This window comes from Spodoptera frugiperda, chromosome 21, assembly GCF_023101765.2.
Source record: "Spodoptera frugiperda isolate SF20-4 chromosome 21, AGI-APGP_CSIRO_Sfru_2.0, whole genome shotgun sequence".
Classification (NCBI taxonomy): Eukaryota; Metazoa; Arthropoda; class Insecta; order Lepidoptera; family Noctuidae; genus Spodoptera; species Spodoptera frugiperda.
In genome coordinates, this window is record NC_064232.1 from 4,888,067 (window position 1) to 4,902,348 (window position 14,282).

At 37.7% G+C, this 14,282-nt stretch overlaps 1 protein-coding gene across 1 annotated transcript; it reads left to right on the top strand.

Annotated features, from left to right (window-relative positions):
• The first annotated feature begins 783 nt into the window (after nucleotides 1-783).
• Nucleotides 784-13,351, top strand: LOC118280318 (DNA-binding protein Ets97D). Its single transcript, XM_035600282.2, has 11 exons — nucleotides 784-1,080; nucleotides 2,660-2,758; nucleotides 3,170-3,291; nucleotides 5,785-5,944; nucleotides 6,550-6,697; nucleotides 7,225-7,350; nucleotides 7,888-7,961; nucleotides 8,736-8,815; nucleotides 11,044-11,182; nucleotides 11,677-11,830; nucleotides 12,643-13,351. Exons 1-11 carry the CDS (start codon nucleotides 939-941, stop codon nucleotides 12,818-12,820), a joined length of 1,422 nt encoding a protein of 473 aa, XP_035456175.1. The 5' UTR covers nucleotides 784-938; the 3' UTR covers nucleotides 12,821-13,351.
• The last annotated feature ends 931 nt before the right edge of the window (nucleotides 13,352-14,282 follow it).

A 14,282-nucleotide genomic window follows, 5' to 3' on the forward strand; every position in this document is an offset into this window, starting at 1 on the left:
GGCGCAAGGGTGTCTTCACATGTAGCGTCTCACACCAATGGCCTACCCATCTTCCAAGGCAGCAACGACATACCATCTTGTCTCTTGCCATCATCACGTACCAAACCATTAGGTTCTAATACGGCTGATACGCCGGCTGAGGCAAGAGCACGACGAAAATTAAATTCCCTGGGTGGACGGATTAGGAACGTGGATTCGAACCGTTTCGTTCGCACTCAAGGGAAGTTTATTGATGAAAGCAAAAAGTTAACTAAAGTTCAAAAATAGCTACAAGTACTAGTAGCTAGGACAAGCTTGAATGATACTTTCAACGGAAAAGGTTTTATTACAATTCATAGTTTTAAAACAGGTCATAATTGTCGAAAAAAAGTATCAAAAGCCTTAAAAAATACGAAGAAAAATAAATAAAAATAATATTTAATGGCATCCCAAGTTTATTGAGTAATAGTGGCCAGTTAGATTTGAAATCCAATAAGTTCTTACATGGAAGAGTTCTACTTAGGTATGGTTTTCATACTCGTACATAACTAAAGATTAAAGGAGACAGTTAAATAAAGTTTAAAAGAATAAAGTATTCTAAGACTAATACTAGGATTGACTGTTGGCTGCTTTCTTTATACTATAAAATAAAGTCGCATTTATATTCTATAAAATTTATAACAAGTTCATAAGAGACTCTCTTTATAATATCATTTAATTTTCCTATAGGTCAACACTTGATAATGCATAGACGATTGTAATGTACTGTCAAAAAGTGACAGCTAATGAACGTTGTCTATGGATTTTCATTTTAGGCGCACGCGGAAGTGGACATTCAAGCGATTTCCTTTTCCTAAAATTTCAAAACTTATAAAAAGTTCGATATATTATTGCTTTGTATTTGTTTATTATAGTTTTCCATATTATTTTAGTGTTTTCGTGAGTTATTGTGTGTGAAAATGGAGGTGACCGATCTAAACGATCTGCTTAATGTACGTTCTATCAAAATGGAACAAGGAGATTCAGCATTTGATGAGAATACGGTCGAAAGTTCTGATCCTCTATCTATAATACCTCAGTACGTTACTGAATCAGACTTAGGTAAGATACATTGTATTTATACGGGTACTAAAACAACAAATATACACTAAACTTGTGAATTTTTCTATCAAGAACCTCAATTTTGTTGTTCTCGAATGTTTTTCTATTCTTGCGGTTTTGGTCGTGTATTTATTAAATTTAAAATAATTTTACTATATATTTAAAAGAAATAGATATAAATTTCTTATTAGTGCTATAGTAAACACAAACGAGGCTAGCTATTAACTAATTATGACCTCGCGTAGAACAGTTAGAACAGGATAGTGTTCAGTCAGTAAGAGTCTGACTCCGACTCGCCTCAAGCACGGCAAGAGAAGAGAAGAAAAGAAAGAACAGCTTCTTTAGTAATTAATAAAAATAATGCATACATACATACATACATATCGTCACGCCTTTAATCCCCGAAGGGGTAGGCAGAGGTGCACATTATGGCATGTAATGCCACTGTACAATGTACATCCACTTTTCACAATTTATGCTGTAAGTCCCATGTAATAGGTGGTGAGCCTATTGCCATATACCGGGCACATTTCCAGACTCCGCGCTACCACTGAGAAATTTTCGAAAAACCGAAAAAAGCCCAGTAATACTTCGCCCGACCCGGGAATCGAACCCGAGACCCCTTGCCCGGCAGTTGCAACCACTCGGCCAACGAGGCAGTCTCAGTCTCAGTCAGTCATATAGTTTAATATGAAATTGAGAAATGATTACACAAACAATATCTTGTTATTGTAACCATGAAGGAAATACAAAGAGGAGATGTCATAACTGGAGGTCCCTTTAACATAATGCGTGAGTGACACTTTACGGAGAGTGCAGGATGTTACAAATCATACCCCTCCCTATTTTCCATTTAGCGGTTCCATATTCCAAAAATGTTACCAATTGTTCACATTTTAATGGCCACTTTCTGAGCTCTGATAATCTTTCTACACCTTACTTGTAATAAAATATCATTGGGCAGGGCCTAGTATTATGTTTCGTCACAGTGCACAATCCATTATGGTATCTCCTCTTTGTACTTCCTTCATGATAGTACCTAACTATCCTTTTTTTTTGTCTCATATTATCTGACTAAAATGAATAATGCCCTCTAATTAAATGTAATGTTGCGGTAGCCCAGAGGTTTAAGAGACCCGTTTCTCGAACATGAAGTTGTGGGTTCGAAACCTACCAGTGCAGTGGCAAGTACCAATGTGACTTTTTCCGAGTTATATGTATTTTCCAAGATTATTTAGACACCACTGACAAACAGTAAAGGGAAACATGAGGATACCTGGGCTTCTGATTCTGATGAATTTCTGAAATCATCAACCCGCATTGAGCAACTGTTGTGATTAAAGCTCAATCCTTCTCCACATGAGAAGAGGCTTTGCTTAACAAATATAACTAACTTCTTTAGTGGTGGTTTTGGTGGAGACTGCTTACCATCAGGGACTTTAATCTGCTATCTGCAAGGGCGATTGAGCTATGTAGGTTGTATAGCTCCTTTCCTCTTGCACTGCTCAATGATCGACCATTCTCGTTATCCGTGTCCTCATTTGTAGCTCTATCTAATAGAAAAAATGTTACATTACAGGTCTCATGCAAGCTGGTGGGGAGATATTGCAAACTCCCCTAGCAGTTTTCTCCGATACTCCTGATGAAGATGACACTATGCAAAGTACAGAAAGCAGTGGTAAGGTTTCACTTAGTTTTTTTTTTTTTGTAGTTCCCCTGTGTCGTGGTTGTGTTTACAAACATACAATGTCACACACACATCACACTCAGACTTGGAACCACAATTTGTGGATCACACAAAGAATTGACACATTGCAATAATCAAACTACAAACAGAAGTAGGAATGGGGTGGTTTTTAGTCAGTAAAAGTCTGACACTCCTTCTCGCTCAAGGCGAGAGAAGTCATTGGATGATTTTCCCCTTATAAAAAAGGTATGCGATGTATCGATAGTAGGGATGCCAAACGCATCCACAGCAATGTAGCATAGCACATCTCTGGTCGAAAACCACCCTAAATTCCACAGAGTTAGTTTTCAATAAAATACACACTAATAAGTAGATAACCCATTCTCGTAAAATTTGTTTCAGACGAGGTGATAGTCCAGTTAATGGACATCCGAACGAACTTGTCCCGTCTGCGAGCCATGTTGGAGCGGAGACTCGGATGTGATCTCTCAGACTACACATTTTGGCTGCAAAATGCTAAAATGGTAAGTTAAAATGTCACTAACTAGCGACCCGCCCCCGCCTCGCATGAGTGCAATCATGGATTAAATAAAAGACTGGATTGGCCTTGTGGGCGGGCCACGCGCGCCGAGGTTGTGACTTGTGAGCGAACGCGCAAAGCGCTCAAATGCTCATACTTACCGGCTAACAGTCGCTGTCATGTTTTGACAGCGTACGTATCTCCGCAAAAATATTATATTATGCCGTCTTACGCTATTATAACGTGTCGGAAAAGAAGCCAGGGGTGTAGCATAGCACGAGAAGGAATTTCTTTTCACCGGTAAGTCCAAAAACATTAAAATATTTGTGATATTTGTAATTATAACATTAGCATTATGAATTTTATAGACAAAAACGATATAATCGCAAGCAGACTAATAGTAATACATTGCTTGCGATAGATGAGTACAATCTTGCACTACGTGAGCAATCAAGCAATGTATTACGTCCATTGCGAGAGTCCCGAGTACCGAAACAAAAGTTCATTTCCTCAAAATCTATGACATCGATAGTGTTGGGCAAATTTGTAATCAATGTCGATTGTTACTATGATACAGTCTATTATAATTATAACTAAAATAATATTATTTATTACGACTAATTAGTAATATAGATTTTGAGTGAGTTTTAGGATTTTTTTTTTATGGAATGTGACATATGATTTATTTTAATATGTTTTAGGTTTCCAACAGATCCAGGAGGAAAAATATTGTGGATTGACACAACTGGTAGAATTAATTGGATTCCTACTAAATGTAGCACAATTTGTTCGCAACATTTATTTCGATGTTGATTATTACATAATAACAAAGTCAGGGAAAAGAAACTTAAAATTAAATTAGTTTTTTGTCTAAAAATGGCGATATTAAAAATATCATCTTGCGAAAATTTAAAAAACGAAAAAATTTAATAATATAACCATATCAGTTTAATGTGTTCTGTACTTTATACAAATTATTGTAAATATGAGAGCCCTGTAATTAGCTAAAATTGAATTAGACTAGTAGAATGCATTTGTGTCAGCTTGGAGTTGTCATGCTCATTCAAAGGTCTCATTGGCGGTGGCACGGGCATTGGATCGCTCGATTCCCTGCAATATGGTTGAGTTGGGCGGTGCTGGTGTACGTGTCATGTTCGTGAACGGGCGCTGTCAACTGGGACTGGTCAGCTCCAGACTGCATTAATTTTGTTGTTCTTAAGGTTTTTTTTTTTCTATCGCTTTGACTGAATATTAGTTTTACATTGTTCTCACATAGCTGAAGCAATCGATGCAAAGAAAAGCAATGTAACCATGAATTGTATTGTGAATCTGATTGAAAAAGATAACCTATGGATTTTCTTGCTCGTTCTTCTCCATAGGAATCTACACTTTGGAACGAGAAAATAGCTTCACTAGAGGACTGACCGACAGACAGACGTTATTAATATTATTATATTTGCTTTGACGTTCAAAAGTGCCTTTGATTTATTTTTTTACTTATTTTTAACTTATTAAGTAATAAAATTGGTTTTAAAATTCAGTTATGTATTTTTTATTTATTTCACTTTTATTACTTGGTTTCTATTTCGCATGAATACAATTTCACAATATTCAACAATACTTCTGAAACAAAAACAAGATTACTTCAATTTTATCGATATCAACAATCGACCTTTCTGTCGCCCTAGCATACATGAGTTTTTATGTGTGTTATTTATTTGTGGGGGTAATCCGCTCAGGCATTGGTCTCTTGCTTGTAGTGAAATTAAAGGGTGGGAGAAACGGCGCCCTTCTACTCTCTTTAGCTATTCTGTGGGTGCAATGGTGATATATTATGCATGTATTATACATATAAAGCATCCTCTTGAATCACTCTATCTATTAAAAAAACTGCATCAAAGTCCGTTGCGTAGTTTTAAAGATTTAAGCATACAAAGGGACATAGGGAGAGAGAAAGCGACTTTGTTTTATACTATTTTCCGCTCGCAGCTTAGCACATGTGTAGAAAATGTACTATAGGTACATGTGAACATTCCTTTTATTCACTCTTTGTAGACGTCATAAAGATGACACACACATATAGAAAGACAGATAAAGCGACTTTATTTTTAACTGTTATTGTTAATTCTTTATTTTTGACTGTATGTATGTTTGCGAGCGAGTTTGACTGAACCGCTTTTGATGCGGTTTTCAGCATAGTATTATTCAGACATAAGTTTCAGGGATTTTACCCGACTTAAAAAATAAAATAGAGGCGGTAAAGAAAATAAAAGACAGTGTTATGTATTACCTATCGGCTATACTGGGTAATATTATAAAGCTGAATAGTGTGTGTTTGTTTGACTGCAATAATCTCCGGAGCTAGTTACTGGTCCGAATTAATAATTCTTCTTGTGTTAGATAGTCCATTTCCCAAGCAAGGCTATACAACATCACGCTACGACCAACAGGAGCTTAGCAGCGGTCTAGTTATATATTTTGTATTATATTGTTTCAGTTGGAAAACCACAAAACCTTAGTTGAGCAGTGTATCAGAGGCGAGGGCGTGGTACAAGTGAACATCCAGATCAGGTCTGCCGAGAGGAAGATAAATATCCTGGACGTGTTGAAACCTGACGAGGAGTTGGTGCAGTTACCGAACCAGATGGACGATGATTGTGAGTGTTTTTTTTAAGGGGAGAACATTATCACCTTCACCTTTTTTTAAACGTTGCCCCACATTAAGATTTTCTCCTGTGTCGTGGGTGCGTTTACAAACATACAAGTTCACATACACATGACACCCAGACCCGAAACAACAATTTGTGGATCACACAAAGAGTTGCTCCGTGCGGGAATCGAACCCGCTACCCGTCGCGCGGCAGCCAGTTGCCCAGCCACCGCACCAACCGTGCAGTCACTCCTCACACAACTTTAAGTGGGAGAGCCATGCTTCGGCACGAATGGGCCGGCTCGACCGGAGAGACCGTGAAACAACACTTACGTTGTGGGAGTGAGGTTACCGGAGGGAGGCAAGCTAAACCTGTTAAAGGTGTAGCTGCTTTATTGTTGTGTTATGGGGCTGTCATTTTCCTATTACGAAGAAAGCCCTAATTAAAAAATTCTGATTAAAATAAAAGTGTACAAAATTTATTCAATTATAGCAGATCTAAAATAGGACAATTGTCACGTGACATCACTATGGTAACCAACCTGAAGGTTTGAAGTTGTGATGGCGGTCTCTAAGTATAAGATGGTGAGGATGATGATGATTTGTTCACAGTATTAGAGTTTGAAGAACCCCTGGCTGCTTCCAGTCGGACAGAGGAAGTATCCGAGCCAGTGTCCCATGCCGCGGCGGTCAAGTGGGTAGTGGACGCGCAGTTCAAGAGCGAGCACCGGGTTCGAGTGCCGGACGACCCTGCTGAATGGTTAGTGCTATAGTACTACTTCTTATTTTTTAAATCGAAATATGTAATAATAAAATATGTACCGTATAAGGAAACCCCTTGATTAATTTAAACCGACTTATTGACTTGATTTAAAACTGACTTATATACGAAAAATGAACGAAATAGGGGCCTATTTCGTTGAGCGGTTAAGCCAAAAATTTAATTATTCTCTTTGAGCTAATTTGAACACTCTTTACAAATACGACATTATAACAGCCGCGCCGCATGTCCGTAACATTCCTAGACAACCTACAACATTACAGCTCTTCTGTGGTCAAGGAGCATGGAACTGTTCATACAGAATTGTTTAAATTAATTATTTATTTTGTTTGAAAACATATATATATATTTTTTTAGTTTTCGTTGAAATATTTAGTTGTATTATGCTTCTGTGGACGAGTACTACTTGTAATTTCATGGTTAATTTACTTGTAGTATGACAGGACATTTTGATGAGGAGAAGTATTAGAAAATGAATATTGTGAGTTCGCCTTGGACACCCGCAGGTCGGTGCAGCATGTGAAGCTGTGGATCCAGTGGGCGGTGCGCCAGTTCAACCTGATCGGCATAAAGCTGTCTGACTGGAACATTACGGGCGAGGAGTTGTGTGCCATCAACAATGTACAATTCAAGTGAGTAAGAATCTTACGTTGACGCCACGTAACTTCACGCCTTTATCCCCGAAGGGGTAGGCAGAGGTGCACATTACGACACGTAATGCCGCTGTACAGTGTACACCCACTTATCACCATTAATTGTGTTATAAGTCTCCATACTACAACAGACATTTTTAGAAAAGCCGAAAAAAGCTCATCGGTTTTTGCCCGGCCCGGGAATCGAACTTGATATTCATTGCCCGGCAGTCGCACTTACGACCACTCGACCAACGAAGCAATATGAATCTTATTAATATTATGCGAATCTTATTAATAGTAATTTCCATGAATACCGACTTCTAATGTCCTCTTTTTAAGTCAGACTAGATAGACTCGCCACCGTGATCGAAATCGATCGGGAGATTTATATTATATTTATTTATGAAAAACATACATAATTGTACAGCTTAAGCCAATACATTATACAGTTAAAGTGTTGAAAATTGATAACAAAGAAAAAAAAATACAATATTTTAAATTACTTAAACTATATTAAGTGATATTTTTTTGCAGAGAAAAGGTACCTTCAGACCCTGGTGATATATTCTGGACACATTTTGAATTACTGAGGAAATGTAAATTTATCGGTAAGTTATATAACAATATTTATTTTATGGCATACAAGCAGACGGATCACCTGATGGTAAACAATCGCCGCCGCCCATGAACACCCGCAACACTAGAGGCGTTACAAGTGTGTTGCGCGCGTTATTTCCTTACTATCTATGTGTTTGCTTTGCTATCCAGTAAAATCTAATAAAAATATGATATACCTGTAATAAAATCTAAGCATCTCAATGACACATACTTCGAATTGTTGTATCATCGTAGGCCGCATCATCACTTACCATCAGGTGAGATAGCGGCCGAACGTCAAAAAAAAAATCATGAAATTTCGCGATAGGGTAGATGACTAATTTTTATTTTAATGTCCGTCTTATAGATTATTTTAAAATACTAGACACGTATTTTTTATATTCTTACGGAAACAAATACTTTCGAAGATAAATATAAATCACGTTTATACGTAGAAATGACGTATTTGCTCCCACTCCTAAACTAAGTATTGTTATCTTACAAAACAAAATAAAAAAATACATTTCTAATATTAATTTTATCTTTATCGAACTGATGGACTAAATAGATTTTTAATGTTCATACCCCGTCATCATCCCTATTGTATGTGGATTATACAATATCCCTATTGTATAATCCACATACAAATACTCCCGTATTTCACGCCCCTGAGAAGCCCCAGCTCTACTGATAGACTCGCCCATCCGCCATTACACGTGTTTAATATATTGTTTTGTGTCCATACCCTGTCACTATCTATGATACTATCTACTCTCTGTTTGCAGCCGTTATCCAAAGTGATGAGCAAACAGTGAAGGACCCTTTAGAAGTTCCACAGTCTGCGATAAAGAAGAAACCAAAGCAGGTACGTTAACATACCATCATATTTTTAAACAGTTCTAATTCTTTATGGTATAAGCCGGTAAACGAGAAGACGGATCACCTGATGGTGAGCAATCGCCACCGCCCATGGGCATCCGAAACACCAGTGGCGTTACAAGTGCGTTGCCGACCTTTTGGGGGTTAGGAATTTAAGAGTTGTTGGGAAGATTGGAAGGGGGTAATTGGGCCTCCGGTAACCTTACTCACACAACGAAACACAACACAAGCGTTGTTTCACGTCGGTTTTCTGTGAGGCCGTGGTATCACTCCGGTCGAGCCGGCCCAGCAGTGCCGAAACATGGATCTCCCACACTTAAAAATTTTGAAGCTTGCCTCATTTGTTTGTTTCATCATCATCAGCCGAAAGACGTCCACTGCTGAACAAAGGCTCTTAGTCCTTCACGTAGAACGACAAGCCGTCACCTGCATCCATAGCCATCCTATACAAAAAGTTTCTTTGGGAAAGTTGTTTGTAATCATGAGTACAATCACGTGTTTAAATATCGTTCACTAATTACCAGTCACCCTATATACTAATTATATTTTAACAAGAATTAGTTATTCCCAATCTTTCCAATCCCCAATTCCCCAACAACCCTTAAATAGTCCAGTCAAATAAGCTTAAATTAGGTAAGAATCTCGGAATGCGAGATACCCAGCTGTAATTTTGTATATACTTGTATATTGACCCTGTAAAACTTGTATCAAAACCTACATATGGTATGTAAAACTCTTAAAATTCAGGGTCAAAGGTCCCAAAATCGTTTTTTTGCGGATTTTTGGAAACATCTCATTTCCTATGGGTTTTTGGTATTTGTATTAATTATCAATATTGTAGAATACAAAATTCTCTACAACTTTTGTCTAATATTATTTTTTTATACGGTGAACCGTTTTCGAGATAGAGGGTGAGAGCGACACTAGATGCCTCCGGTCGAAAACGCGCCATATATAGTTGATGAACTCTCGATAAATCAATGATTACAACTATTTGTCAATTTTTATTAACTATTTTATTATATTTTACAATTTTTTCCTGACGTATCCACTTTTTATTCAGTATTAATTTATTTAACAACACTTACCTGCCCATGTTATTGCAGAATTGTTAATGAAAATATAGGAATTATGTTTGAATTTTAACCTAATTAATATTAATAAATAATAAAAAAATTAAAGACCTATCCATAGACACCCATCACGGATATGTTAGATGAAATAAAAATTTTTTTTTAATCAGTTCCATGTATGGAGTGCCCCTTTAATTTTGAAATTTATCAATTTTTATTTGAAATCTCGAATAGCGGTTACCGAAATACATCAACATACAAAGTTTCAACTACGTAGGCCCAACAGTTTCGGAAATAAATGGCTGTGACATACGGACGGACGGACGGACAGACATGACGAATCTATAAGGGTTCCGTTTTTTGCAATTTGGCTACGGAACCCTGGCGCTATAATTCCAGAACGCACGAACCCATTTCCACGGTTTTGCATTCGTTAGATAGGTCTCGGGCTACGTGAGGTTAAAAATTCAGCAAAAAATTCAAGAGAAAAGCAGGAAAACAGGGAAAATCATTGGTGGCGAAATGGAGTTCACCGGGTTTGCTAGTATTTAATAAAAATTGACAAATAGTTGTAATCATTGAATGATCGATAGTGCATCAACTATATATGGCGCGTTTTCGACCGGAGGCACCGGTGGCCGCGCGCTCTCCGCCCTCTATCTCGAAAACGGTTCACCGTATAAAAAAATAATTTTAGACAAAAGTTGTAGAGAATTTTGTATTCTACAATATTGATAATTAATACAAATACCAAAAACCCATAGGAAATGAGTTATTTCCAAAAAACCGATTTTTGGGACCTTTGACCCTGAATTTTAAGAGTTGCTTACACCCTACCATATGTAGGTTTTGATACAAGTTTAAGGGGGTCAATATACAAATATATACAAAATTACAGCTGGGTATCTCTAATTCCGAGGTGAAATACTAAATTGACTGGACTACAAATTCCTAACCCCCAAAAGGCCGGAAACGCACTTGTAACGCCTCTGGTGTTTCAAGTGTCCATGAGCGGTGGCGATTGCTTACCATCAGGTAATACGTCTGCACGCTTCCATAAAAAAAAAAATGAACGCGCTACTCTCCGTAATTAATATGTAATTAGATTTAGTTTGATGATGATAATCGTTGATTTGGACAGGTGGTGATACGACCATCAGAGGACGACTGGTCATCATACGTGACATCTAGAAACGGCAATAACGGCCAGATCCAGTTGTGGCAGTTTCTGTTGGAACTGCTGACGAGCGCGGAGTACTATGACGTCATCAGGTGGCACGGTAAGTGTGCACAGCTATTATTAACTGGGTTCCACAAAACATAATATACTGAAAGGCCAACGTTATGATTTCAAACCTTTACGGTGCTTTTCTACCAGAGATGTGCTATGTAGCTATGCTGTGAAACTATGTGATCGTTTCCACTAGGCTATGTAGCTGTGCGAGGAAGATACACAGCTCGAATATGCGATATATCGATAGTAGAGAAGCCATCCATAACACGCATCAATAGGACGCATCGTCCCATACAAAAAAAAAAAATGATTGGTGGAAGCCAAATGTATCCACAGCAACGTAGCATTTTCTTCAAATCTATTTGATATTGATATTCGGTACACACTCTTAATCTTGATGACCATACATTATTATAATTTAATGTTTTCAACAACTACCTCCATTATGGATATCAAACATAAAGGCTTGATTGGTAGAATATACAGGTGATTGAAACCGTTAAGCAAAACAAATATTTCTTATAGATTACTTGTTTCCAGGTACGGAAGGCGAGTTCAAGTTGTTGGAGCCGGAGAGAGTGGCCTCGCTATGGGGCGCTCGGAAACACAAACCTGCCATGAACTACGAGAAATTATCGCGAGCTCTGCGATACTACTATGACGGCGACATGATCGCTAAAGTTTCAGGAAAGAGGTGAGCGAATACACATACTTGTTACACTACTAGACTAGCTTCTACTCCTGGAGCTGCGGACTGCCTAGCGGGCTTACCGGGGCTCTGGCTCGAAAAGCAGTAGGAACGGGGTGGTTTTTAGTCAGTAATAGTCTGACACTCCCTCTCGCGTCGCCAAAGGTGGGAGAAGCCATTTGATGATTTTCCCCCCTTAAAAATATCCCGACCAGACTCTGTGCTACTACTGTTTTTTTTTCGATAAACATAAAAACGCCCTAGTTGTATTATGCCCGAACTGGTAATCGAACCCGTTACCCCATGCTCAGCAGTCTTACTTGCAATCACTCGACCAACGAAGCAGTTTTTAATTTATTTGATATATAATGTACAGTAGAAATTCTATTAACCGGACTAATATTATTGTCGTTAGGCATTCGGATAATCGAAAATCCGGATAATCGATTTTACGAAAAGCGAATTTTGTGCATACATATTATGTTGTAAATACGATGTTATGTATTTATTAAAAACAACAAACACATATGAATGAAAATCAATGTTTATTAATAATTATTATGAGATACATCTTCTTAGATTACATACATACATGTACGTACATACTAAAGTACTCTTTTATTTAACTGTAATGCTTTTTCACAGAGCAGAGGACCGGTTATCGGTTGCTCAGTTGATCGTTTTTGTAAAAATACTTGTATAAATTCGACTTGTAGGTAATTTTAATATAATGAGTCGGTAGTCCGGATAATCGCGAATCCGTATAACCGGGAGCCGGATAATCGAGTTCCTACTGTATGTATGTTTGTTTGTTACAGATTTGTGTATAAATTCGTGTGCGATCTCCGCCAGCTACTTGGCTACGGCGCGGGGGAGCTGGCAGAGCTGGTCAAAGAAGTACACGACACTGAAATTCAAAATGGCAATCCAAATTATACAGACAAATACAGAATGTATGACCTAGAGGAGACGAGCTTACACACAGACAGAAAGTAATGCATATTTTTTATGTGTTTAATGAACTCTATTCCACCAATCAAGCCTTTACGTTTGATATCCATAACGGAGGCAGTCGTGGACACATTACATTATAATATTGTATGGTCATCTAGACTAAGAGTGTGTACCAAATATCAGATCGAATGTAGGATACAAAACCTATGTGTTATTCCAGACCATAATCTACCCCTGTTCCAAATTTCATCTCCATCCGTTCCGTTTTGACGTGATTGAGTAACCAACATACACAAGCTTGCACATGTATGATTACACTAACAATATAATACATGTTTAGTTTTAATTACTAGCAGCACTAAGGTCAACTTTACTATACACTCGACACATGTTTCGCTCCTCCACGGAGCATCTTCAGTTGTTGACTCGGCGGTTCTCGCAGCTCGAATGAAGACAAAAGATTAGGATTAATTATTATGTTATCGGCTTACTCACGTAACTGTTTGACGAGGAACTCGACTAGTTTCAAGCCATGCTAGAGGCTCATATTCATGAGCAGCATTCCGCGACACACAACGACAATCGCCGCGTCGTGTGTCAAAACATTACGTGAGTAAGCCGATGACATAATAATTAATTTAGTATGTCTCACGAAAGTTACAATAAAATTAAAGATTAGGATCGTGTGTTACAGCCGCACTTAGATACATTTAACCTTTCGTCTGCGAGTATATGAGACAACAATAGAATACACATTGTGTCTCGCACTGCTCAGTGCTTCAGCATACGACAGGTTAATGATCACTTAAACTATTCCTTAGTAACGATTTTGTTCCGAAAACAATCGCTAAGGACTGGGTTAAGTAACTATTAAATGACTGAGTACGGCGGTTAGTGTTGCCCCTCGTGCTGCGTGAGCATTTAATACGGTTGTTTCCAACTAGTCAAATTCAATACTTTTATAGAAATGTCAAAAATGATACCTTTCTATGAATTTTGTAGGAGATTGCAAATTATTTCGTCATAATTTTTTGCGTCAAATAGCATACTTATTTCGCAAAAAATAGCAAGAAAAATTGAAAAATTAAGTATGTCATCAAATTAATGAATGAAAGTACGATTATATTGGGATATTCTATTGTAATGAAATGACAAAAAAAAATTGTTTGACCTATGAAACTACCCAACACACACCGCAGCCTGACAATACATCTACAAGCGGAATCAAAACTAAAAATATTGTATGCTGCATGCTACACTAACAAAGTGTAGCATGGATTTCCGCAAAGTAACGCATGACTCTATTCTATATACAATAATTATAATTATTTAGTAAAATGCACAAACACACACGAACAAATACTTTTCCCCTTCTCACACATTCAATGTTGATTTGTCGATATGTATGTCCCTTTTTTTTGAGTTATGAGAATCATCCCTTGACTTCTCCCGCCTTGGCTGAGGCGAGACTGTCGGACTCTTACTGACTAAAAACTACCCCGTT